Source organism: Synchiropus splendidus, chromosome 7, assembly GCF_027744825.2.
Source record: "Synchiropus splendidus isolate RoL2022-P1 chromosome 7, RoL_Sspl_1.0, whole genome shotgun sequence".
NCBI lineage: Eukaryota > Metazoa > Chordata > Actinopteri > Syngnathiformes > Callionymidae > Synchiropus > Synchiropus splendidus.
This window is the reverse complement of record NC_071340.1, coordinates 12472467-12498588: the sequence shown is the minus strand read 5'-3', so window position 1 is coordinate 12498588 and position 26122 is coordinate 12472467. Positions and strand designations below refer to the sequence as shown.

At 42.1% G+C, this 26122-nt stretch overlaps 1 protein-coding gene across 2 annotated transcripts in view; it reads right to left on the bottom strand.

The window, feature by feature from the left end:
* The window catches only part of ntrk2a (neurotrophic tyrosine kinase, receptor, type 2a), a 71149-nt gene that overhangs the window by 9883 nt on the left and 35144 nt on the right, over positions 1 to 26122 (bottom strand). The window contains exons 14-18 of one of the 2 annotated variants that reach the window (XM_053869789.1): positions 15590 to 15778; positions 7355 to 7485; positions 3250 to 3422; positions 2891 to 3046; positions 2638 to 2728 (exon numbers count right to left, since the gene is read on the bottom strand). In XM_053869789.1, the coding sequence (XP_053725764.1) occupies positions 2638 to 2728; positions 2891 to 3046; positions 3250 to 3422; positions 7355 to 7485; positions 15590 to 15778 (740 nt within the window). The remainder of the gene's footprint in view (positions 1 to 2637; positions 2729 to 2890; positions 3047 to 3249; positions 3423 to 7354; positions 7486 to 15589; positions 15779 to 26122) is intronic. The other variant, XM_053869790.1, reaches the window with a different exon arrangement.

Here is a 26122-nt window from a genome sequence, read left to right as displayed (position 1 = left end):
TGTCCACAATGTGGGCAGTCGCTTACAACATCCCGAAGGCTGCGAGTGCCATAAGTGGGAGGAGCTTATGTAACGGACCCCGCCTACTTATTGTTAGTCTTAACCTTCAATCATCCTCCGCCTAAAAGTGACTCACCACTCTGCAGGTTTCTGTTTAGGCTGCCAGTTTTAACATCATTTTTTCACACTTAACTACATGACATTGGAGCGTCAACATGGCATCAGAAGCAATTGTAGAAAACAAACAAAACCAGTTCTGCATTCGATACTGTCAGACCTTTGGGCAGCGCTGTCACAGCTCTGAATGTGAGAGACTTCTTTCTGCGTTACTATGGAAACAAAACTGGGAAATTGGCTTTATTTTTAACCACGAAGAAGCCGCTTTTCTCTGTTATCCCACTATTTTCTGAAAATCTGTTGGTCATATGATGTTAAAGAGACAAGACTGTCATTCAACTGTGATTGTTAAAAGGAAAATATTCAGTCTACTGACCAGCTAAAACAGTCCTCTGAGGATATAGCAACTGCAACTGCTGTTAGTACTTGTTACATGACAGTATTGTTTGTGATTGAGGACAGAAATTCAGCTCAAAATTGAAAAGCAAAGTGTGTATGAGTCCTTCCCTTGTTGCAGAGAAGCAGTGGTTCTATTAGGTGCATTTCCTACTGATGCATGAACAAGCGCTTTTCCTCTTGACTCAGCTCTTTTTTTAAATGTTTTTTTCCATGACAGTGTAAACCAGACAGGCACTCGGACTGGTGTCACAAGATGTCACCAATTACGCAGGTGGTGTGAACGAATGTGACGAACATCACAACATAACGTGGTAAAAAAAACAAACAAAAAAAACGTTTCAGTGTTGAGAAATAATGTCATACTGCCTCCCTTCAATAACTATTGTCCTACATGTAAGTGCTCTATATGAATAGCGTGCAACATACTCAGTCATGTCATGAAATGAATGGGGAAATCTTTAGAGCGTTCATAAATCCAAACAAGCTCAAAGATCAGGCCCAAAATGAAATGAACTGTTCTTGTCCTATTTAATATGTCCTAAAAATCTCAGAAAAAAACTGGATCAAAACAATGAAACCACGAGCATGAGCACTGGTGTACCGCCCACTAACCAAAACCTGATGTAGGAAAACCCCATATGTCAGCTGATGGGGACACATGTCCCGGTCCTCACTCACTTGTGTGTGTGCACCAAACATACCTGCACTTAGAATTGGTGTATTGTGTCTCCGAGATGAGTCTACTGTCAGGCTCATTGTGTAACAGGAATCTGTGACGTTTCAGCATCCCACGCCTCCAAATCTATTTCTACTCACACATACACGTAGGCACTGGGGGGGCTTCAAATCCTGTATGACTCATCTTTGCTCCTGTTTGACGCAAGAGCATGACTGCATCTCGCCTCTCCCCTCAAATCCTACCTTTCTTCCACTCCACTTCCCAAAGCATCCTCTGCAGACACTCTTGGTTCAGTGTCATGTTTGTAGCCTCCATTGTCAGCACACAACTTCCTTCTTTTATTTTGATTCTTTTTCCTCTCATCTAAACCTCTTCATTTCCTGTAGTTTTCTTGTCATCCAGCATCTGTTTTCTCTCTCTCCTTTTTCCCCCTCCTGCCCCCCGCTCCAGCCACATCTCTCTGCTCCCCCACTTCTCTTGCTCTCCTACTATTTCAGAATACTAAACAGAAGTTCCCTGATTACTTTTCTTCCTTAGAAACGCTGGATACAACACAGAGGTTCACCGCTGCTGCCTTCATCCGTTGCCATGACGACAGCCTCAGAGCTTAGCTTTACTGAGGTGGCGGGGGTTTGCTTTATGTCGTCATTCTGAGATTTATAGGAGCAGGTGGTGCTGAAATATTTAATTTGACGCTATAAATAAACCCTTCCAAATCTAGCCGAAGGGACATTTCAGGGATAGATGGGACGACTGTTCTTGATGTCAGTGCAATTGAAATCCAATAATTTTATTGAATATCTTTAACTTTCCGACCGACTGTTGACATATTTAGACCCCCACAATAATACAGCTAAATCAAAACAGCAGGAACAAGACGGTTATTTCAGATACACTCAGACAAATCTATCATGCTGAGAACACCCTGGATGGAACATTTTGCTCCGACAGTTTATGTAGTTTGCTTAAAGAGGGACTGGTGCAGGGTGGTGTGAGGACCATCCAAAAATGATGCATGAAATCTGAATTTTTAATACTGGCTGTTTGCTCTTCTCTCCTTTTCTCTCTTTTGATATCAGTGACTCACAGGTAGGGAAGTCGTAACGCCGACAATCCATCATGCTGTTTGATTTATTAGATTTTCACCCCTTTGCAAGCAGACAGATTGCGCTTTTGGCAATTTTGGGAGAATATCCTTACTTGACTGGTGTTTTCTCATTTTCTACTGCATTTGTAGCTGTTCAACGTGCGTGCACAGAAACTAGCAAGAGGTGAGATGATGACCTTGAGCCACCATTATCCTTTTTAAGGTCATTTAGTTTGTGAGTAAGACTCCTAAAAAACATGTGGTGGCCTGTCATGCCCATGCAGAGGGGGAGCGGCCCGGGTCCCATGCAGCAGGGGTCGTAAACGAAGAGGCAAGAAAAGAGTTCGACACATACACCTACCCTGTAGTAGTCAGTGCTGTAGACGTCCCTTGACATGCCAAAGTCTCCAATCTTCACCAACAAGTTCTCACCCACCAGGCAGTTCCTGGGTGATGGAGAAACATATCAGAAAATACCTTTTTTTGGCTAGAAAATTGACTTATTTTTAACTGAAACTCAACTGTTGCAGGCTTCGTATTTTTTTACATTTAAGTGATTACACTGAATTCTTCTTATAGGCGCTTATAGGAAGTTAAAGGTGTCGAACCTGGTCGCCAGGTCACGGTGCACAAAGTGCTGGGATGCCAGGTAGACCATTCCAGATGCGATCTGCTGGGCGATGTGCAGCATCTGGGACTGAGTGAGCTCAACAGGTCTTGTGGTCTGGCCCTCTGCCATCAGGACTGCGTCCGGACCGTGAGCCCTGCACAACAACATGTGGAGAGGTCTCTTATTTGTTCGTCTTCTGTCATTTGCTTTACATGTAAAGCAAGACATGAGCTCGAAGCTGGAAATGATCGGGAAGGTTTTCTTAATGAAGGATTCTATTAGCTTTAACGGTGTTTCCAATACCAGTACAGTCAGTATGGATTTTACTGTTCTCGCGAGCGTGATGAACGGCCTTGCCTGAGGAACTTGTTCAGGTCTCCGTGCTTCATGTACTCGAACACCATGATGAGCGGGTCGCTCTCCACACACACGCCGTAGAAGGTGACGATGTGCTCGTGCTGGAGGTTGGTCAGCAGTTCAGCCTCACGGTGAAAGTCCTTTCTGGCGTTCTCGCTGGCCTCTTTAAGTGTCTGAGCATATGCAAAGAAAATGGCATGGAAAACGTGAGGTCTGAATTTCACAGCCTGACAAGTCACATTGCACAACGGCTCCTCAGGACAACAAATAGCTTCTTTCTAAGAGCAACACCTGGATCGCACACAAAAATTCTAGCATGATCAAGCAAGAGAGCGTGAAAGAGTGTTACAGAGAAGTATGTTTTCTGTATTTGTTTCACGTCCAAAGAAGCAAATTATAGACATTCCTCTTCTCCTACATGAATAATTGATTGTCTTCCTACTGTATATGACATGGATATACGGTTTCCCTCCACCTCGTGTGTGTGTGTGTGTGTGTCAGCCAGACAACACACACTCTTGTTATGAACATAACGCCAAAGGACAAGAAGAAGTCACTGCACTAGCAGGATGAGACGGAAGTGACCTCCAGACCTCGGGACCTCGTCCCCTCAAAACTAAGCAGATCATTTAGACGGAGACGAAATGGTGATGTGCATCGTAGACTGTAATCTGAAACTGGACGCTCTGAGAATGTGCTCTAATCTCAAGGTGAAACTTGATATTGAACCCATGTAGGAGATCTGTAATGGTACAAGGATAATACCGAATGCTGATTCAGCAGAATGTTGATGTTGCTGTGAGATTTATTATCTCATAACTATTCCCGAATAGACCACATTCTAGCATGTTTCCTGTGGCGTTGTGTCGACCATTTGGTTCCTACGTGACCATGGTGAGCCAGGCACAAATGCCTGACATAAGTGGCACTGCCCCTGGGTGAGCACTGGCCTTTGTGGCAGGTTCTTTCTCTATACACTTAGTTTTTTGCTGACTCCAGTCTGTGGGTTCGCAGCCATTGTGCAGTATCATTTGGCACCACCCAAACATCAGTCAGGCGTCTACAATGCCACTTCAAACGTCCCCTTTTAAAGGTCTTCAAAGAACGAGCAGTGCTCACGCAGGCAAGTTTTATGCTCCTCGTTGTTACCCACGACACAATGTATTCAATGTGGCATTCATTCTTCGGCTACAAGTCATAATATTGCCGGGTTAGTCATCGGCGCTGAGCACATTCAGGTCCCCGGACAAATAGAAAGCAATCAACATCCTCCTGCTCAGGAATGTAGTGACTCACATTTGCATGCGAGAAGGAAGCATTATTGAAAGTGCTAGGTGGTTAAGATTGATGACGCGCGGCGGGATGTGCGCGTACGCATGAGGGCGTGTTTGATCAATGGCACCTCGGTGGACAATATACAGTCAGAATGAAAGTCACTTCTGCATAAGGACTGAGTGGTTGATGGATAGGGAACTCTGGAACCGAGACCATTAAGATCTATTAGCACATGTAGGTCGTGGTAATGTGATGTACACTGGATAATATGTTTCTGTCATCTACCACATCAGCCTGTGTTTGTCGCTATTACTGTGCCGTGGGAGACTCTACGAAGAATCTATATCATATAATCTATAGACTCAGAGTCTTTGATGTCACAGTTTGAACAATGAACAAATCGTTCTGCAGTGAAACTGGAGCATCAGCCTTAAGAACAATTGGAAGATGCGCTCTTCACGGCCTGTTCGTGCCGACTGTCAGTGCTCATGTGTGGGAGGATGCAAATAAGGCACGTGCAGTTTCATGGGTGAGTCATTTCTGAGGACTCAGAATTTAAATGTCTTGATGATTGCAGCACAATAAAAGGCAGGAGTGGGGCGAGTTCACCTCATCCCTCGGTGCAGCAACATAGCACTGCATCACATAGACAGGTCGACTGTCATGGCGACTGCGGTGGACCCACAATGAGGCAATGATCTACCAGTCAATCCCAATCGACTGGTTGGTTACCACTGACCTACACCATCCTCGCCTACTCTTCGTGCATACACAGGTAATGATCAGTCTCAAAGGTGAAATAAGTATTGTTAGAAACACTCCACCCAGAGTCTACAGCGGCGAGGACACAGAACACGCTGTGACTGTTTTGAGGGGCCAGAAGAAAGGAAGAAGACAAGAAGAAATAAGATCCTGTGCATAATGGGATGACTTAATAAGACATGATATGTATATGACAGAAAGATGAAAAAATGAAATAAAAAAAATCAAGCACCTTTACAAGTTGAACAATTTATGAATGTTGAAAAAGTAGAAAATAAAATTCATCATTGCCTGTCAGAAACATTTCCACATCATTTATTCTCCTACTCTGGACTCTACTATGGAAGTTGCCTCTACATTCCCATATTCCATATTCATGGAAGTCACCCTGCAGTTGACTATTTATTAAAGAAAAAAACACAAAGACATAGACACGAAGAAAGTCACTAAACAACAAAACCAGTCATGAAGGATCTGTGACAGAGTGGTTGAGGAAAGTGACTGATAAGGGTTTAGCAATTGTTCAGCATTTTCACTCTTGGCAGAATGCCGGCACTGTGGCGCAATGGTTAGTACTGCTACCTCTCAGCAAGAAGGCGGTACTCCAGTTTCCACAGTCCAAAGACTAGGTTCACTGGACACTGTAAACTTGCCCCTACAGTAGGTGTGTGTGTGTGAATGCTTTGTGTGCCCTGCGATGTCCAGGGTATATTCCGCCTCTCGCCCAATGACCGCTGGGATCGGCTCCAACTCTCTCTCCCTGAACAGGACTAAGCAGGACAGGTTAACTGAAGCTGGATGTACGTACTCTTGGCAGAATTGATGCAAAGAGCTACTGATTTTAGGCGTATGAGGCGACTAAACCTTGACATTAAAATTGATATTCCTTCACGCAAGAAGAAAATACTGTCCGAAACACTTTTCCTCAATAAAGTGAATGTCTTTCTGTCATATTTTCCTTCCATGAATGTTCCCTCAGAGCCACCAGAGACTGGCCCAAAGCCTCACGGCGCACGACTGTCCGTCACCAGGCTAAACAGACGACAGATACGTAAAAGCAATGTCATCATCCAGTTGACTACTCTGCTTCTCCTCAGTGAGATAGTCAAGTTGTTGATGCTGCAGATGAGGAGGAAGCGACAGCTGCAGAGAGATGGCGAGATGACCAGTGGCGCAGCCAGTAGTGCAGATGGTACATTAGCTAATTGGAAAAAGAAACCCAGAAGAATTACAGCAGCTCAATCAATGGGCTCCCACTAATGAGCGAATGATTAATATATATTATCATGCCAATGTGCAGCCAGATTTATTGTGGTTTACACTGTAATTATGAGAGTCCTGTTTATCCCTCATGAAAAACACAAGCAGCCGAAGAACGGCATAAAAGCCTGAGGAGAGCAAAGTGCTGCAGGTGGAAGAGTTAGAGGTACAGGGGAAGGAAGTGGGGGGGCAGAGTGAAGGGGTGGTGGGGGGGTCTCTTACAGGTCATGTATTCTTAATGAGAACCTCTTCACCAATCAGATCCTCTTTCACCGTACAGCAGCAAAGAAAGCTTCCTTGATGGAGCGCTGGGTAGATTGGGTGGCCGGACGTTTCCCAGGAAAGTCGGCGGTTTGTGTGTAATTCCACCTTTTGCTTACAGAGAAAGTCTTGAGGAGAACATGAGGCTAACAATAGCAGAGGAAATGGAGGTGAGGCCGCAGGGAAGACAGAGTCCGAGTACTGTACAGACGGCATGGCCAGGCTTTTGTTTCAGCCCGTATCCATTTCAGGAACTGAAGATTATCAGCTGCTCAATATGGGAACTGTATTTCAAGGATCGGTTTCCAGAACAATATATCGATGAGTCAACAGAAAAATTGGTCCTATTGCTCAACCAAATCTGTGGTTGTGGTGCACCTTATTCTGATAAACAAACCTCTTTCTGATGTCTTTCTAGATGTTTTGTTACACCTTTTACTACTTGCTTTGACTTGTTAAACTGGTCTGTAGTTGGTCTGTAGGTTTATAATGTGAGATAATATCACAATATATTTTTCAGCAATCTACATTTTATTGTTCAGAATACCTTGACAGCCACAAGGATCTTCTCCTGGTCGGGTGAAAGGTTGTAACACTCGGCTAGGAAGACCTTCCCAAAAGCTCCTTCTCCCAACTCTCTCTTCAGCACGATGTTGTGCCTCTTGATGTGCTGGACGACTGTGGAAAAAGAGGGCAGGTCAGTTAGGTTTTGAAAGATGACTTGGTGTCGCACAATATCTGCATTTATACGACAGAGAAAGCAGTTGCATTGGACACAAACTCAAAAATGAAATAGTATTCAACACTTTTTGTGTTCATATAAACAAAAATAAAAGCACCATCTGCAACATTCTACAAAACAGGTCATTCTCCCGACTTCACTTTCTTTCTTGGCAATTGATTCTGATATTCTTAGACCACATTCACATGCATTCATATAGTTATTAAACTTATGCCATTGGTTACTATACTATTTTTGTACTTCAGTGCCCCATAGTGCCGCTCTAGCTACTGCATTACTTCTATAAGTGACTTCACAGTTGCTATTTTGGCTTAGTTAGATCAGGTCTGTTAAGATTTACCAGACCGCCCTGGAACACATGACAGAAACTTTAAATGATCAAATACATTGTTCAATGTGAAATAATTTGAACTTAATAAGGCATAAACATACCACACATAATGAATAAAAGTAATGGTAAATTATGGGGACAAACAAAACAAGCGACCCGGTCACCTGACCCCATATGGAATCTCCAATGAAATATGAAACATTTACCTGTTAATAAATCAAACTATTGAATCCATGACAAAAATGGTGAATGTTTTTTTAAATAACTGTATGCATTTTGTCTAAAATGAAGTGCTTTTTCGCCTTGCAGTGGTATGGGGTGGTAAAAAATGACACCTGAAGGAAAATATCTTGTAGCTCGAAGTCTTAAAAATGTCTGTCAAATGTCAGAAAATTATGACCCAAATAAATAAATAAATAAAAGTAAGAAGAAATGGCACAGGTTTCAAAGACCTTTCGTGCTGTTACACTTCCATAGATAAAGGGCCAGGGCTGTCAAAAATGCGAGCGGCTAACTCAAGACAGAATTGAGAGCAAGCATCTCAATGAGGTTTGGCTGCAGTGCAACGCACTAAAAAGCAATTACAAGATTAAAATGGTAACACAACATTATCCAGGGTAAATTAGTGTGTGCTTTGTGATGATCAACTATTTAATGTTCTCGAAATATTTCCTCGATGAGTATCGTGCAGCCAATCAATGAAAAAAAAAAGCAAACACAATTTTAATCTTCTCATTAGCGGCATTAATTAAACATCACATCTTTAACCACCTACTTCAATGAAATGTAAATGAATTGGACGACACTCTCAAATGAATTTTCCAGCTTACGCCTGTTTATCCACTGTTTATCAAAGGCACAATCGCACAGCTTTTGTTCTCTCCCCGTGGTGTGCGACTGAACAAATCTGCTGTCTGTTGCCATGGTGACTTGTTTCAAGCCCATTTTTCTGTGGAAAATTTGGCATCTCACCACGGTGATTTGCTTTTTCTTCAGCAGTACGGCTGACAGAATGCCACATTTACCGCTCTTTGGTGTGTCTTCCATATTCCGATCCATACGCAGCGTGTTGAACGACACACATGGAGCGGAGAGTCATCTGTGATGTGCTTTGGAAGAAGGTCTGTCTGCGCTAATATCACATTAAAGTCCAGTGAGTCTGTCAAAAGCTTCATCGATCTGTGCTGTACGCCAGCGAGGGCCACACTATAACCCAATATTGCCAACAGAAAGAGAGCGAGAGAGATGAGAAATAAGCTTCTAACCTCACTGTTGTGGTTAATGGAGACACACCCACCAGGCTGTATTTGCTTATATGCATTTGTGCTCGGTTATTTTTGGTTCCTGGAATCTTCTATTGGAAAGTCATTTACTGTAAACTCAATTCACTGACACCATTGTGGCTTTCAACAGCAGATTAGCTCAGACATATAGTTGGCATGGTGACGCCAGCAACATCTGAAATGAAGAAAAAAATGTACCTAAGATCCTGAAAAAAAGAGCAGGAAAACAAGTGACATGACTTTCTGTGTTATGGATCAATGCTCAGTTTCATCACTTATGAATAATGACCAACAAAACTCAGTAAAACTCAGTAAAAAGGTCAACAGCCAAATAACCAGACGAAAAAAATTTAAATTTCCATAGACATTCCAAGAACTATTGATAATAGACCCTGAAGCTTTTGATCGCATTGTGTTGGTTTTCAAGGAAATAAACAGCAAGAAAAAAGGAAAACACAACATTGGTTCTCTACGATAAATCAACCTTCGTCTGAGTGCAGTGACAAAATATCTTATTTTCCTTGTGTGTCCGTATTGTGTCGAGCAGTCAGTCATGCTAGAGGCCAAAATCTTAAACCTCATCTCAGGCAAGGAGTTGGCCAAAAAAAGATTTATTGAACTTTCCACAATTGGCTCTCTATTTGCTGTCTTTTCATTACTGCAGGCTCACGCTAGCACAGATAACGCTCTGTTAATCTTCCCTCACCGACCACACATAACACTAAAGAGCTTGGAACGCTCACCTGCTGTCCATCCAATTCCTTAGATTTTTTTTTGTTTTACACATTTGGGCCGTGAGGGCCGCGAGACGGTGATGGTGGCAGTAGTGTGTCACTGAATTGACTTGACAGCTGTAAATCTGTGATACTCAAAAACTATAAGGAAGTTCTTGAAAAGAAAAAAAAAGAGGAGTTTAAATATTAAATATAGTTTAAATAAATATATTATTCAAAATTGTATTCAGTTTTTATTAAATTTTCTCAACATCTTGCATTAAGTGTATTTTTTTCTTTTTTTCTTTAGTAAATTGGATAAATATGACTTGCACCTGGTTCTGCTGCTGGTAGGACAAATATCTTTGCGATGATCACATGGTTTTATGCCATTTCACAAAGTTTCGGTTTGTTTATGAGTAAGTAGATTCAATATGGTTATTGATCACAAATGAAATCAAGAGTCATGAATCAGTTCTATTACTTGAATGGGCCCTGGGCTCATTTGTTCGGGGGAAAGGTGGGCCCCACGATCAAAAAGGTTAAGAATCCCTGGTTTACAGCTAATATATTTTACCACATTTACTGCTATTTCCACTTTTTTTGTAGCAGTTTTTAAATTTTTTTTACAATGCTCCCTTTCTTGCTCTCTGCTATAGTCCTATTATGTAACTACAACCTCTCTTGTTTCCTCAATCAGGTCTGGTCTTCTAACTCTATTTAAGGCCCGTTTTCGCGTCATATTACATATGGATCCAGAAGGACCCTTCTGTCCATGCTCTGTTACAGATACAGGACAAATGGAGCAGTACCCCTGAAAACCGTGGGGGGCAGTGTTGCTGCTACTACCCGATACATACAACGCCCCCTGCAACGCTGTCTCCGTTTTCTTGTTTTGTGCAAGAGATACATTGGTAAACACACAGTCACCATGTTTGTTTTGAAGTTAGTTGTAGTTATTAACTTTTGACCCTCCCCTCCCCCCACCACTGGATGTGCTGGTGAACAGTGATGTCAACGTAAAGACTGCATGTAAGTATATGATCACTGACTGTAACATATGACAAGGACAGGTACATAAAAAAAAAGTCCACTCTCCATGTAACAGTTCCAGCAGTTGGCATGAGTTCGAGCAAATCTGGAGGATCTCTGCTCTCTTTCACCTTCTCCATTAAATGATCATCACTTCAACTCAAGCATCAGGCAACAGGTTTTCTTCCGAGTCCGTCTATCCATCAGTTAGACACGGTGACACCATTTACATCAGCGAGCGTTATTTTCCTCCCCACTCTTCCATCTGTCTCTCCGTTCTGCCGTCCCTGCAGTGCTCGCACCTTCCTTCCATAATAAGCCTCTCATAAACAACCAGCAGAACCAATGTCTCGGGACGCAATTATTCCCCCTTTTGCCATCTGCCTCGCCGTCTCCTCCGACTCCCCTGGCTCCGGATCCTTTCCTGACCCTTTCATTTGCACTTTGGTGACGTGACATCAAGCCACCTCATGAGACAGTTTATGACCCGTGTTTATAATCAAACTAAACGCGTCAGAGCATTTCTTCCTCTGCACCTCTTTGGTTATCAGTCATCCCTTTAAACAACCAATGTTGCCCTTGATTCTCAGAGATTAGCATGTTTGCCTTTTCTTATGAATCAGTTTTTCCAGAGCCTTGAATAGATGAGCACCCCTAATATGCTCAAGTGGAGATGTTACTTTGGATTTCAGAATAAAGACGGAGAATATAGCTTTCCTTTGTCCGAATCCCTACAGATGGAGCTCACAACAAAAGAGAAGTGTCGCAACCAGAGCCCATTTCTCTTGGACATTTCTCCTTTTCCCCCGTCATTCTGTATCCTCACAGCACAGGGTTTTCATTCATCCTTCTCTTATCCGTTTCTAGTATCTCCCGTTATCACCTGTTCACACTTAATCCTGTCGGTCCTCATAACCAGGGGAAAAATGCACCAAATGTGCTTTTAAAGAATTGAAATGGCTGCCCTTTGGAGCTTTTCAGCATCAGTATTTTCAGCAGTTCTTTTTTTTTGTTGCTTCTTCCTGCTAATCTCAGTTGCATTATTAAGCGCAATATGTGGAAAGGGATTTCCACTAGCTTGTGCTTCCCAAATGCATTGCGTTGTATTTTTTATTTCAATTTTTTACCTATACATATCTTCGTAAGTAAGGCAGGTAGGGAACTAAGAAATGATTAATATTCAGCGGTGGATCAAATGAGATGCAGCTCCGCATGTGCTTCAAAACCACAGATGGAACAAGTGACCCGGGTCACTTTGCAGCTTTGCATAATTGTCAGATCATTAAAAGAAAAATATTTCACCGATTTTTCTAGTAGAGCAGACCGCTATCCTTTTAAAAAAAGAATAAAACACAATACAATTTTTAAAAATTAGCAGCTTAAAATGTTTCAATGACAAGTTTGGAAGACTAAACAATAATAATAAAGGATGTAAAATAAAAAGAATAAATAGAACTACAGTAGAAGACTAGTCTTCCTGTTGATCTAATCGTACCATGTATCACATTCAGTACTATCTGCAGTGTTTTGATGACATCACTAGCATTTGAGTGGTTTGGTAGTTCTTCACGTTGAATTAGATTGCCATTGTCTCCAGGCCAGCAAAAAAGCAGGCGTGCCTGAAGGGCTCGATATGATGACCGTTTATAAGCACCGGAGTCTCTCGAGTAAATAACCAGTGCCCCACAAACCTGCAACAAAATTTCAAATGTTTCTGCACCTTTGTTTTAGAGTTCAAGTGCACACTTCCAAGCTCATATACAATATATAGGAATCCACTGACAGTGTTCTCAAACCAGCTTGCATTGAACAAGGAGGTAGTGTCCAGTTGGGGCAACACCCATGCTCACATTGGACACCTGGTGGTTAGTCACTGAACTGCATCCTAGGAAGTTCAGGACCCTTGTTTTAGAGTGATGTTCAGTGTGTTTGAGGCATTCTAATGTTTGGGTTTGTTAGTATTTGACTTCCACAATGTCATAAACCCGGACTGGTGAGTCCATTTTACGACAATCTTGTTTGCTAGTATTTAAATTCAAACTCTCCCAGGCCATTAAAAATGATGGGGATGGAGTGTGACAGCTGTTGCAGGAGTAATTTCTTTGAATTTCATTTCATTTCAGTAAATTTCATTTCTTTCTAGGACTACTTGGCGCTGATGCTGAACAAGTATGGTGCCACATAGTTGACGGCACAGATGCATAGCTGTCAACAGCTGCCAGAACATAGATTTTCACCTTTTATTCCACTTAGTCCGGCCATTTCAACGATCAAGCTGCTGCGATGTTACAAACAAAAAAGAAGAGTGAAAAGCCCTGCTACGTTGAAGTGTGTGAGTCTGGTGGTGTTGTGAGAAAGTTGTGTGCTCCAATCCTCTACAACTATGACTGACTGAAACATGGACCTTCAAAGAGCAACACTTGCTCCATTAGAATTAGAATCCTTCATATTACGGTCATTGACAGCAGGTATTTGTTGTGTTGAGTCCAGACCAGGTGAGTGTTGAGAATCAAGTGCCGCTTTGCTCACCATGCCTTATAATTGACAGAGGAACATGGGGACAAGGCAGCATGCCAAACAATCATTCACATTGATCCTAGTATTTACGCCGCCTGTCTGTTGGCTTAAGCCACACACGCAGACAGAGATGTAATGGAGGCGATATATTAAAACAGGCGCTGACACGTGATGCACATGTGAGTATTGACTTTAATTGATTCTCTGTGCTTCTGTTCAAGTCGCTCAGCGGTAAAACACCGTCCATCTTTTAGTTATATTACCACACTGAAGAGGTCAACGCACGCTATTTTACCTTCCTCAAAAGAGAAACAGCATTATATCAACACGCAATAACACTTGAGATTTACTGCAACATGAGGCCACAACCTGCAAATCTTTTACTGCTCACCAATAAGCTTAATGTGGCAATGACGGAGCGGGTCATTTTCCTTGTGCACGTTTGCTGTCTGTTTGAGTGTGTGTGTGCCTGTTCTACTAATGTTCACGACTAGAGGGATTTGAAGAGCAAATCAGAAGTGATCCTACTAGATGTTTATTTGACCACCTCATATGAAAGTTAGAGAACACTTTGTCAATGCCAATGTCATTTCAACAAGCTCTTGTTTCACCACCTTCACAAGCAGTGTAAACAAAATGTAGCTCTCAATAAGCCGACATGCAGGCCTAGTTGATTTGTATTTATTTTATTGTTTATTCATTTATTCATCTTCAACCACTTATGCCCTTATGGGTCTTGTTGGCAGCTGCTTCGGGTGAGAGTCAAACTGTGTTTGGGAGGTTTGGGATGTGGGAGGAAACCAGAGAGTAAAGCCACAGAGACACGGAGAGAACATACAAACTGCACCATGATAGGACTGTGGTCGCCCCAAGCTGGAAGCTGACCCGCAACCTAGCAGAGAGGAGGTAGCGGCGACCGCAACCCCCGCTGTGTTTGCCTGTTTATTTCTTCAGTTATTTGATTATTTATTTAAATTATTATTGCTTCGGCCCTGAAGAGCAAACACAAAAATGAATGCACAGTTACAAAAATGTATCTGCTATAGCATTAGTACAAACCGGATATGGAACATGACTCATCCAGGTGTCAAAGAAGATGCCAAGTGAAAAGCATTGTCAAACCCTCTTTGATTTATCGGTGGGCTCGGTTGAATCGGCCTTTTCTGCTTTGTTAATAGTGTTCTCTCCACCAAAGCCATGGTTTATCAGCGGCGTTCCATTTCCCATCTGTCTCACCTCCTGTTCCTATATAGACCTAACTGGAAATCCCTTAAAATCTTCCAGGAGACACTGGTTATTTATTCAGAGATGCAATGGCCACTTGTGTAAGTTCTATAATTTATTTAGCCCCAAAAAAATAAAAATATGGGGAGACCTGGGACCAAGTTGGGACATGGTATCCCCATCACTCATGGCTCTTCTTCTTCTTTTCCTTTCAGCGTCTCCCTTCAGGGGTGGCCACAGCGGATCATCTTCCTCCACCTCACCCTGTCCTCTGCTTCCTCTTCTCTCAAACCTACAAACCTCATGTCCTCCTTCACCACCTCCATAAATCTCCTCTTTGGCCTTCCTCTCCACCTTCTGCCTGGCAGTTCCAACCTCAACATCTTCCTACCAATGTACTGGCTCTCTCTCCTCTGTACATGTCCAAACCATCTCCATCTAGCCTCTCTGACTTTGTCTCCTAAACACCAGGCATATGTGCATATGGTGTATATGTTGAGAAACATTGGCTCAATGAGAGGGTTCATATGAAGGGAGAGTTAGAGAGTTAGACGTACAAATACAAATTCATGAAATCTCTGTAGTGTCTCTATAGTGTCCTCAAAAATGGGGTGGGGTTAGTCTGGATTGATCTCAGTGGGGGTGGTTGTCATGGACTGTTCAGAAAGGTTTAGGGCCGGTGACCTGAGGACTGTTTTTATGGTCATTGCTATTGACTGCGTCAGGTCGTGACCTTTTGCGCAGACTGGCTAGATGTGGCTTGTAAACGGCGCCTGAGAGTTCATGTGTTAGCAGTGGTCAGTTCAAGTTGGCAGGAAATAATCATGGCAACTTTCATTGATCGAAATAAATGTGAATCCTGTCGCGGCAACAAATAGCCGCACTGTTGCCATGACGACCAGAATTCTCCGTCGTACATCGATTACACGCAGGTACTCACATGTGTCTGTCTTGAGCAGACTGTTTGTGCTTCGGAAGTACTGCGGGTTCTCGATCACAGGGATTTTGGTCATGCCAATGATGACGGCGTCCGGACCGATCTCCGAAGAGGAAGGAGTGTTGCTGCCATTGGAGACGTGATGAAGAGGAGACGCTGAGTCATCGTCGTTGCTGATCACAGAGGACGGTCCTGAGAGAGACGGGAGAAGGAAACACAAATAAGCCCCACTGAGGATTGTTTATTAATCCCAACAAGTCGACGGAGCTCGCTCCGAGACACGGAAGCAGGGACGTGGTCTGCCAGGAGACTTGTGTAAAAGCACGGGAGAATTCATTAGCTTGTTAAGCTCTTATTAGAAAAGATTGAGGGGATGAAGTCGGAAAGAGAGCAGGTTAAGCAGTTATTATTGATCACAGCAGACGAGAGGAGCAGAGGAGGATGTAGCCGGCACACTGTATCATCATCATGTCAGCGATCGGATCAATGTCAGATGCCTCAAACTAATTGGAAATTACAACTTTAACTAATTCATGCTCGCGTTGCTTCATCAAGCCCAATTAGCCTCCCGTGTCCTTTTTAGAAATAAAATGAGGTCACAATTACTCCTGATTCCAAGGTGATGCTGTGGAGAGACGCTGTGAAGGGTTGAGAGATCACTTCGAACTCCAGTGCCCAACTTTGCTCCGTGAATCCTTTCACTGCAAGGATGTCAAACTGTTTAGCGCTACTGCTAGCATGCTAGCATCTTGGCTCCACAAAGGATTTGGAGACGTCACTTTTTCTAACTGGTTTTCATTTACTTGATACTGTTTCGGGTAGGACTAGTTTCTTTCTGTGTCTCTAGTTGATCCTAGATTTCTTTTTTAATCTTCAGTTAGTAAATAAAGATTTCAAAGTGCAGTCTTTCTCAAGTCAGCCATGCTAGTCGTCACTCAATAGTCGTCTTTGCTATGGTTAATAAGTCTTTGTTTGTTGTGCTGGGGAAACACTTTGATAACACGCTTTGATACATACCTTCATACTGTATGTAGTCATTGGCTTTGTGTAGTTTTCAGAAGACGAAGACTCCATATCTGGTTTTGCTGAGACTTCAACTACGATGGCATGCACAGCTTAAATAGAATTCACAGGCAGTCTAACCTCATTTGGACTTTGCAGTTACCTCAACTACTTTTTGGATCACTTTTGTTTCCTACTCAGGCTATAAAGTACAATTTTAGGAATACTGTAGTTTTATGGAAATAAAAAGAGACAAGTTCCTGAAAACATTTTTCTGATCACAACATGTAAACTACACTCTCCACTATTATGTGACCCACTAGGTTATTCAGCACGCGACTGTTGGCAGTTCTAACTACGGTGGCCTCAGGAGGACATAAGGCAAATGTCAGTTCAACAGAGCATATCACGGTCAACCCTCCCGGACAATCCGTACCATGGCCACGTGCTTCATGATGGATACAAATGTATGTACGGACACTAACATGTACATGTCGATTCTTTTGAAGGCCATTATAATAATTATGTTTTATATACACCATATGTTTGTTTGTTTAAGTAAGACTTAATTGAGTAATATTGTTTCTAAAGCAATTTTTTTATCTTGAGGTTTACAAACTCTGTTTCTGTTCTTAGATAAAGAAGTGTCATCATGAATATGAGTCATCGTGTAGAGTAATTCAGTGGGAACCACATCTGAAGGCAGACCCGGGAACACCTCTCTATTCTAGGGTTTCTAAGGACTGGAAGGTTCAGGGGCTCTTCGACCAGAACACACAACTTTTCCGTGACTCATGATGACTCATATTCAAAAAGACAGCCCTGTCATTTTGCATGGAATGTTAGAAAAATATATTTTTTGGTCAAAAACAGGGTGAGATATTCTACATCACCACTGCCTCAGTGTTCAAACACCACCCTCAGAGATCAGCTAATTCGCCACACTGGCCACATACAAACAATAGCAGCTTTTCCCCCGAGCCACTCCACCTCCCACAGTCACTTCACAATTCATAAAAGAAATAGCTACCTACTTTATGTTTTTCAAACAGCTCTGATACAAAGTCATGGTGACTTTAGACTAAGATGTAACGTCGGTAGCAAAGGTCCACACTGGTTTCTAAAGTGGACTCACAATCCACTACTTACTTGACACATATGTAGACACCAACTACCATCAAAGTATGATTATTGGCTATTGAGTTGTGTAATTATCCAATAACTTGTTGTTATTACCTTGACTGACAGTGTTATGGTTGGACTAGTGTACAAACATTCACTGTATGTGTTGATGCAACGTGAGTGACATGAACAATTTGGACCACAACTGCAACACAAAAATGTTGTTTGTTGTTGAGCAAACCATGCTATGGTGAGCCACACCAAGGAAAAACAAAACCCAAAACAAACCGTTCTTTCAGCTCGTCCAAGAACATGTCCACAATGGCAAATATATAAACACAGGAAAAGGTTTAAAAAAAATTAAATATTGCACAAGCCATACAGTTTACGCCATCGGAAAGACGGTCCAAACAAAATCTTGAAAAAACTCCCGCGGCAGTGCACACAAAACTTGAAGGGCTTTAATGACTATGAAATTCATGCATGACTTTTCATTAAAAACTTAACTGGCTTCTTATGTAACTGTATTGAAGTCAATGGAAGCAAAGTGGGCTACTTCAATGTTGAAAATGTAATCATGATGCCATTACTTTAAACAGTCTTAATCACTCAGGTGCTTCAGGGGTTGGTTTCAATTACTGCAGTGTAAAATAAATGTGACTGATTGTTTCACGCTGCACTGTCTCTGACTTGGTAATGGAGAGAGAGAGAGGGGGAGCAATTCTTAAGCGCGTAATTGGAAGTTTCCATCCCGTCAAACTCTTTTATCCTCACCAGTGAAGTAGTCTTTGCCTTTGCACGTAACTACAGGAAAGCACAGATGTGTGCCTTCTCTGAAGTTCCCTCTCCAACACGCCTGCGAACATGAGTGGAGATTGATTTCCCCAGCGCACAAGTACAGTAGATATATTCCCTCTCAAGAGGTCGGCCCCTGCTGAATTATAACAGAGGTCGACACCGTTCATTTCCGCTGTCGCCGGTATTGTATCAAGCACTGGCGCGGCCGACATCGGGACGAATGATGAGAGTGTGTTTATGAGTGAGAGGCTCACAAGTAGGTATGAGAGAAACACCTTCTCAGGGATTACATGAGTTCAACAAATGCATGGAGGTGCAACATAAACAACACATCCAGGAAGAGGAAGTGGACAGATGGAGGATAAAAGAAAAACGCGCTAAAGAAAGCCTGGTGTCCAGAAAAGCCCAGGAATGTCGACCAAGTGCCCAGTGTTTCAGTGAAGAAATGGCTACATGGAATGCTATTTTAAATGGATTATTACGTGGCATTATTTCAAATAATCCACCCATCCGGTGAAAGATTCCAAAGGTAAATTAACCACTCTAATATCAGCAGGAGCTCAAGGTGTGTCTACAGTTACTCCCATCTTCGAAGTCGCAAGTGATGTTAGTAAGAGGCACCGGGCCATGTAACACAGCCATAAAGACGGTACGAGGCTTTATTGTTTCCTCTCAGTGGAAATATTCAGCTAATCACCATCATTGTCTCTGTCTCCTCGAATTAGATTCAACTGCCTCTCCATTACATTCCCACTTGGATTGCATTGATTTGAAACATGTTTGTTTGGGACAAAATGTATTGATCCGAGTGACGTCAAACCTCAGCCAGCAAAGCCTAATCGTGATGTATTGAAATGTACTTGAGCACAAGAGTACGACTTCAGAAGAGGCTGTTGACATGGCAACAGCATTCATTGTGACAGAAAGCCATGGAGAGAACGGATGCGTTGGAGGTTCAAAAATGTGGAGACTCTGTTTGAAAGACACGCTGTAGGTGACTTGTTTACCTTCTCTGAGAGGCCATTATCTTAAGGGAAGCACAAACAGGTTATTGGGAGTCTGTGTGTGTTTGTGTGGGAGGAGCTGGAGATCATTAACACACAAGGGTCTCAGGGTCAGATCGGTATAAATGCCCTTAAGCTGGGGGCCAGGAGGAGTCTGTGTGTGTGTGTGTGTGTGTGTGTGTGTGTGTGCCGGACATCGAAACACTGAGAGCTGGTGGTGGTGGTGGTGGTGGGTCTGCCGAGAGTAAACCAAGAGGTGCAAGGTGGGGGTGAGGGAGAGTTGAACAGGAGAGGGTGAAGCGTAATTGAGGTCAGGTCACGACCCAAACACTGTTAATAGACATGGAACCGATGTTTAAACTGGTGGAGACTGAAGGCGCGGACCGTCTGCCGGGGAGAAGCCTCCTGGGTGAGCTGTCAATAAAGCTCATTGACTCGCCTTCAGGGTTCCGGTCATCGTGGAAAGATGGACGGCAGGAGGATGAGCACTTCACCGTCGCACATTTGTCAATTAAGAAGAGAAATTATCATCTGTATTCTCACCATCATTTAAATCAAAGCCAAGCATTCATTTTGCTAGCGTGAATAAACGACAAAAACAAGTCAGTCTCCAGTCTTATTATCTGATCCTTACATTTATTGATCGATCATGTCGCCTTAAACTTACTATACAAGAGTTGATATTTTACACTCATCATCGCGCTGGATCCACATGCTAGTATCTGCTTCACAGTGTGTTGCATTTGGACCCTGCGTATATTATAAGCTTTTTTTATTTTTTACATTTGTCTGCCTCCCATCATTTGTGTGTGTTTTGTGTGGTCACTGGATTGGCAATGTCACATGACCTCCCAGCTGGGTAAACCACCATATATAGCAATGGCAGTGAATAACTGCATAGAGCTCAGCGATACAAAGCTATCTTAGATATAGCGTTTGTAAAGTTGACGCCTACTTACAACTTTTCATGTTGAATGTGAAAGTCACTACCCACTTGAGTTAATTTCCAACCCGCAATTTTGTTGTATTTTATTTTGACAGTCATTTTGTTGGAGAAAAGGAGATTTTTTTTCAGCCAAGCGTTCAAGGTAACGGAGAGGCTGTGAGAGACTAAATCAATCTCTGCGGCTAGATCTCACTCAAACCGAAGCCATTTAGAGCCGCTCATTGCCCTGGGCGATAGATGTAGCCAGGATTATTATGGGATTTAACAGCATCAAGGCCTGTCAGTCAGTCAGTTAAACTGTCAGCAGAGAACTTGTTTCGGTATAATGGTGGATTTTATGTTCCAAGTTGATATCTGCTGAGGTGAGAGGCTGAGATCCCATACTGAACATGGAACATTTTAAATTGAACATATCCAAACATTAAATGCGCGTCAATGAGCTTACCATCATCTTGAAAAACACAAAAGGATTAGACATACATGTGAGCTGTCAGTATTGACCCTGGCGGCCCCGGCGACCCCTGAAGCCCTTGATGTTATGCACACACACACGCAAATGAAACGTGAACCCCAAGGGCTCTGAAGTGTGCTGTCACCCCACAGAACACAGGAAGTCATCTATTGATTCTGGGGACAAGGGTCAGAGAGGAGAGAAGACAGAGACTTTGGGTTAAACTATTGTCTACAATCCTGACTTTGGATAGATTCACTAGGCACCACACTGATTTATTATCATCCTTTTGGTCGATCCACACTTTAGACAGGCTGCAGGCCTGACCTCCCCACCAACCCAGGACAGAATAAACCTCAGGCAGCAGTGATGAAGCAAATCTGATTTAGGAATGAATTTTTAAGACACTTCATTAATAGTTTGCTTCTCTAACTCTCCGCTATGCAGATGGCACTTATGGTTTCATGTTGCTCACTCATCCCCAAATAAACATGAAACATAAATCTCAGTTTACCAATAAAGTTGAAGAAGGCTTGTGGAGTTTGTATTTTTATTGTTGATTTTAAAGGTTTATGGGATTAAGAACTAGCGGGAGCAAATGACAGACGACAGACTGGCGCAGTCGGCGTAGGATTGAATTTCCCCAGTGTTACAGTTAGTAAACATCAGCACAAACCAGCCGCGCCACTGCAGAGATCACATTCCAGCTTTGTCAGAGAAAACAAGTCGGTTTTATGAGATGGGACTTTTTGTGTATTTTGCTCTCGATATCGCTACACAAATGTCTTCCAGATCATTTTCATTAGTCGTTCCATAGCTGGTTTCGACTTCCCACCCCGTCTTACTGGCTGGTGTCTTACGTGCTGCGTGTTTTAAACATCAAACCCACATTCCTCTCTCTCCTCAGAAGGCTCATGGCGGGACTGACTTTAGAAAGGAAAGTGTTCATAATGAGTCGTCAACAATTGTTTTCAATAAAAGGTCTAATATTCCGAGACATAATATGGCACATTTCTTTGGTATATGAGCACTTAAGTCTTCTGCTCCAGTTACGTAACCTCAGGCAAATAAAGATGCATATCATCAATCGGCCGTTTGATGTTGACCAAAAAGTCTGACTGTTTCTAAGACCCATTAATTGCTTCAAAGCATAATGTCACTCTGATGCAGACTCAGGCAAAGTGAGGCATGGGGGCCACAAGCAGCCCTTCACCTGCCCTCATGCGGGCACTGTGGAAGGACAAACCTGACCAGGTCGAACTATTTGGGGGAAATTTCAGTGTTTAATGAGATACACCAGTACACCAGTCTTGAGATTATTCATTAATACTTAATATAGATTTTTCTCCGTACAATATATTGCCTTTTTTTCATATGTGAACAACATTTAGAAGTTTCCTTCTATTTCTCTTGACTGAGACAACTGCTGTGAAACATATGCCTATTTATTCAATTCAGTATTTTTTGTTGGTTAATTTGTGATTAGTTTTTGAAATCTGAAGAGTTTCTAATCATATTTATTGAAACTGAATGAAACTCGTTTATTTTTGGGTTTTTTTATAGTATTTTTTTTCCTCAAATAATCCATCATTTTGTGTAATCGTACGCAGAACATGTTTTTCTATTTTGTCATCTTCCAACCAATTATCCCCTTTTTTTCAAATTATATTTTTTCCTGATATCGAACACATAATGTGGCCCCTCATCTTAGTTTCCCATGTCAACTCTCAAATACTCAGTATTCAACAGGACAGGTGTTTGTATATGAATGCAATATTTAATCCTGCAGGGTTGTCTCTGGAAGGCAATTTCAAATTATGAGAAAAAAAGGAAAGTCGTTCATAGATTGTATTCTATTCTGATTTTATCTCAGGCAAACTATGCTAAAATAGCTTATCTCTTCATCTAAAAATCTCCAGTTGTGGGTGGTTTAGCACAGTTTGCTAATAAAGGACCGCAAAATAAAAGATGGTGATGAAACATTTTTCCACACTCACTTTCACACTTCAAATGTGGTAAAAAAAAAAAATAGACAGAAACATGGTCAATCAGTCTGTTTATTAAAAAAGAGAGAATATACCTTCTTTCTGAACATAGAATTACCTTAGTTCAAACGATCCTTTGAAGAAACTATATAGAGATATCTTGTATCTATCTCACATGACCAATGAAATATACAGAATAGTTTCATGCTTTGACCGAATCGAATTCCAATTTCTGCTCAGTGTTTCCTCACTTTCCTTCCTCCGCCACATCAGCTGCTACATCTCAACATTCAGGAGGTATAAAATCTTTACAAAATCAGTGGTATAAACAGTTGGTGTTAATGTCTCAATAATCTACATACTGTGTGAGATTTTATTTATTAAACTATTTCCCTCTCCATATCAAAGTTAATATCACAACCAGGGAGTAAAAAAAGTCAACTTAAATTAACACAATAGTCAGAAACATGGCAGGGCAAACAGAAAAACACAATAAAATCTTTACAATAACACACAACTTAAAACAACAAATTTACAAAATATAAACACGTCATTGTTATTATGTGCAAATGTTGATATGATATGTTGAATGTTGATGGATGGTACTATATAGTATTAGGATCCAAAGTGTCAGGTTTATTACCTGAACTAAAGTTTGTTTGTTTTCTGTCTGCCACCTGCAAGACACACTGTCGGCTGTGGAGTTTACTGTGCACCCGCCTGCGAACAGCTTCAGCTAACTTCACTAGCTACAGAATGAAAACCAAGGGGATTAAAAAATATATGTGGTATCTTATCCATCACAGACACAGTAGACGGGGGAAATATACACAATATAATTGTTGAGAAAATACAGACTCACAAGCGAATGCCATTAATTGAATGTATTAATGCTTTGATGCATGAATGAAAAGAGGAACCAGCGCGATTATTACTGTTTTAGCTCCGACTGTCACCATCAGTTCAGCTGTATGGTCTCATGATTATATAGATATGTGTACATTTTAATATGAAATTTGTCACCCATGAGGGTAATAAAAATACATGAAAAAGAGTCCTGGGGGTAATGTTTAGCAGAATTAACATTTTGCAATAGACTGTCTTGAAATAAAGAAAACAGTCTGATATGAGTGCTGACTGCAGCTGGAAGAGCGGCAACATCCAGGCTGTTAGATGCTAGAGGTTTCAGTTTCCTTCATTCACTGTGGACGACTCGTTCCTATCTGAGGGTGGTGGACGCCTGTCCCAGCTACGTGAGGTGAGAAGCAGGAGGGACAACTGTAATCGTTGATAATCCTCCATATGTTTTTGGACTGTGGGGGGACACGTTTTGCAGACGTCATAAAGTTCCCAAATCTGTGTGGAGAGAACTGCAGCGCTTTCTTCCTCACTCCCGCTGTGTGTGTTGTTTGAGCAAGCACAGTAATATATGATGGTAATTTGGGTGACAAACGGATTTGTCACGGAGAAAGGTCCCTATAAACTTGAGTATGTGTTGCTGTTCATTTGCAGTCACAAGTCCTCAAATGTGTTTTTTGCAAGCACCTAAATCCACTGCTGCGAGTGTGTAACTCATGATTTCAGCGCGCTCTCGCTTTTGCTCCCTTTGACTGAGATATTAGGTGCAAAATTAACTTGAGCTCTTGCAGGCTTGTGGGGCGGGGTCCGTAGGAAAATGACAGCCTTTTGTGAAAAATACAGGGCTCTCTCACTGGCCAATCACATCGGCCAATGCAACTGACCACAGCAGGGTTTCAAGTTGGCCCAACACATTCGCTCTTTGATGTCAGTAAGTCAACAACGACAGCGTGTTGAAACACAAATCTTTCCTCTAGTCACAGCTACATGCTGTAGAGACTACATGCATATTAAAGCAAAAAAATCTAATGTACATGGGTGGTGAGCGTTCAAGGGACTGTCCTCCAATTTACTAAGTGAAAAAGCTGCGACTCCTGTTGTGCGTCTGATGTGCATCTAAGCTGACTAAATATGGGTCACTCATCAAAGGACACTACAGTGATGTTACTCCACTCATTACTTTTAAAAAATAAAAAAATTAAAAATTTTTTTTTTTAACAGATTACCTTCAATGGGTTAAAGAAAAATCACTGTCTCTCCACGTCTGTTCCTATCTGATGTCATGCAATTTTAGTGTATTTTACATTGATTTGGGGCAAAATATTTTTGTGATTTTTCACTCATTTTTTCTCACTTTTTTTTCCTTTTTTGAAAAAAGAAGCACCACATAATACATTTTAATGTTGGTAGAGCGACACCGTCTTTCAAATTTTAATTTAATTTCTAAACCATTTCATTTCCTAGAGACACAATGAAGTGTGGCTCCTTCTCGTCTACAGTTTGCAGCCGCCTAAAACTGCGTCTGCACCCTTTCTCACTCTGCCGCGTGGCTTTTTGCGGTGAGACTGACTTAACTGTGCATCTTGATTTACATCAAAAAGCTTCTCCCCTCAAATGAAATATTCCTCGCATCTGTCTTGACCTCAATTCCAGCGGAGTCTCCGTCTCTCCCTCATGTGTCTAGAGCCGTGCCTATTTGTGCACCTGTGAGACAGTGAGTTACACTGCACACTTTAAAATGTGGACATATGGTGGGCACTAAAGTCTCCGGCAAGGCCATGCATATTTGATTGGCTGGATGCTGGTCAGCGGCTTCTGTGTGACTGTCAGAGACAGTGATTTCTACTGTAAGGTTACGACAGTATGAGGTTAGGAAGTAAGGAAACAAACGGTGAAAACGTTGGCCACACGTGACCAGGACTGAGTACGAGAGAACACACAAATATTCACCACCTCATCCATCTTTCATATGGAGCGCTCATGATTAATTCATCAGCTTCAGTTCACGGTCAAGTGCATCTCAGCGCACATTTGTATGGATGTGTTAAGTCTTTTGCTGTGCATCAGACATGTTGCCGGACACCCAGTTTGGAATGGAGGCGTGCAACATTTTCATTCACCAACACAAGCCTGTAGATTTAGTGATATATTCCACTGTCGGCAGAGGCGCGCAGCAGCAAAGAACGTGTGGTGAGTTTATGATGTTTGGACAAGTGTGGTGAGCACCTGCAGAACTAATTTGACGGTTGCCTGACTGTTTCGACAGCAGGAGCTTCCCTGGCAGTCGGTGGGAGCAACAACAGTTCTGCAGTAAAAACATACTGCTCAACTCATCAACTAGCCATCATGTTTGTTTGCTCTCAAGCTAAA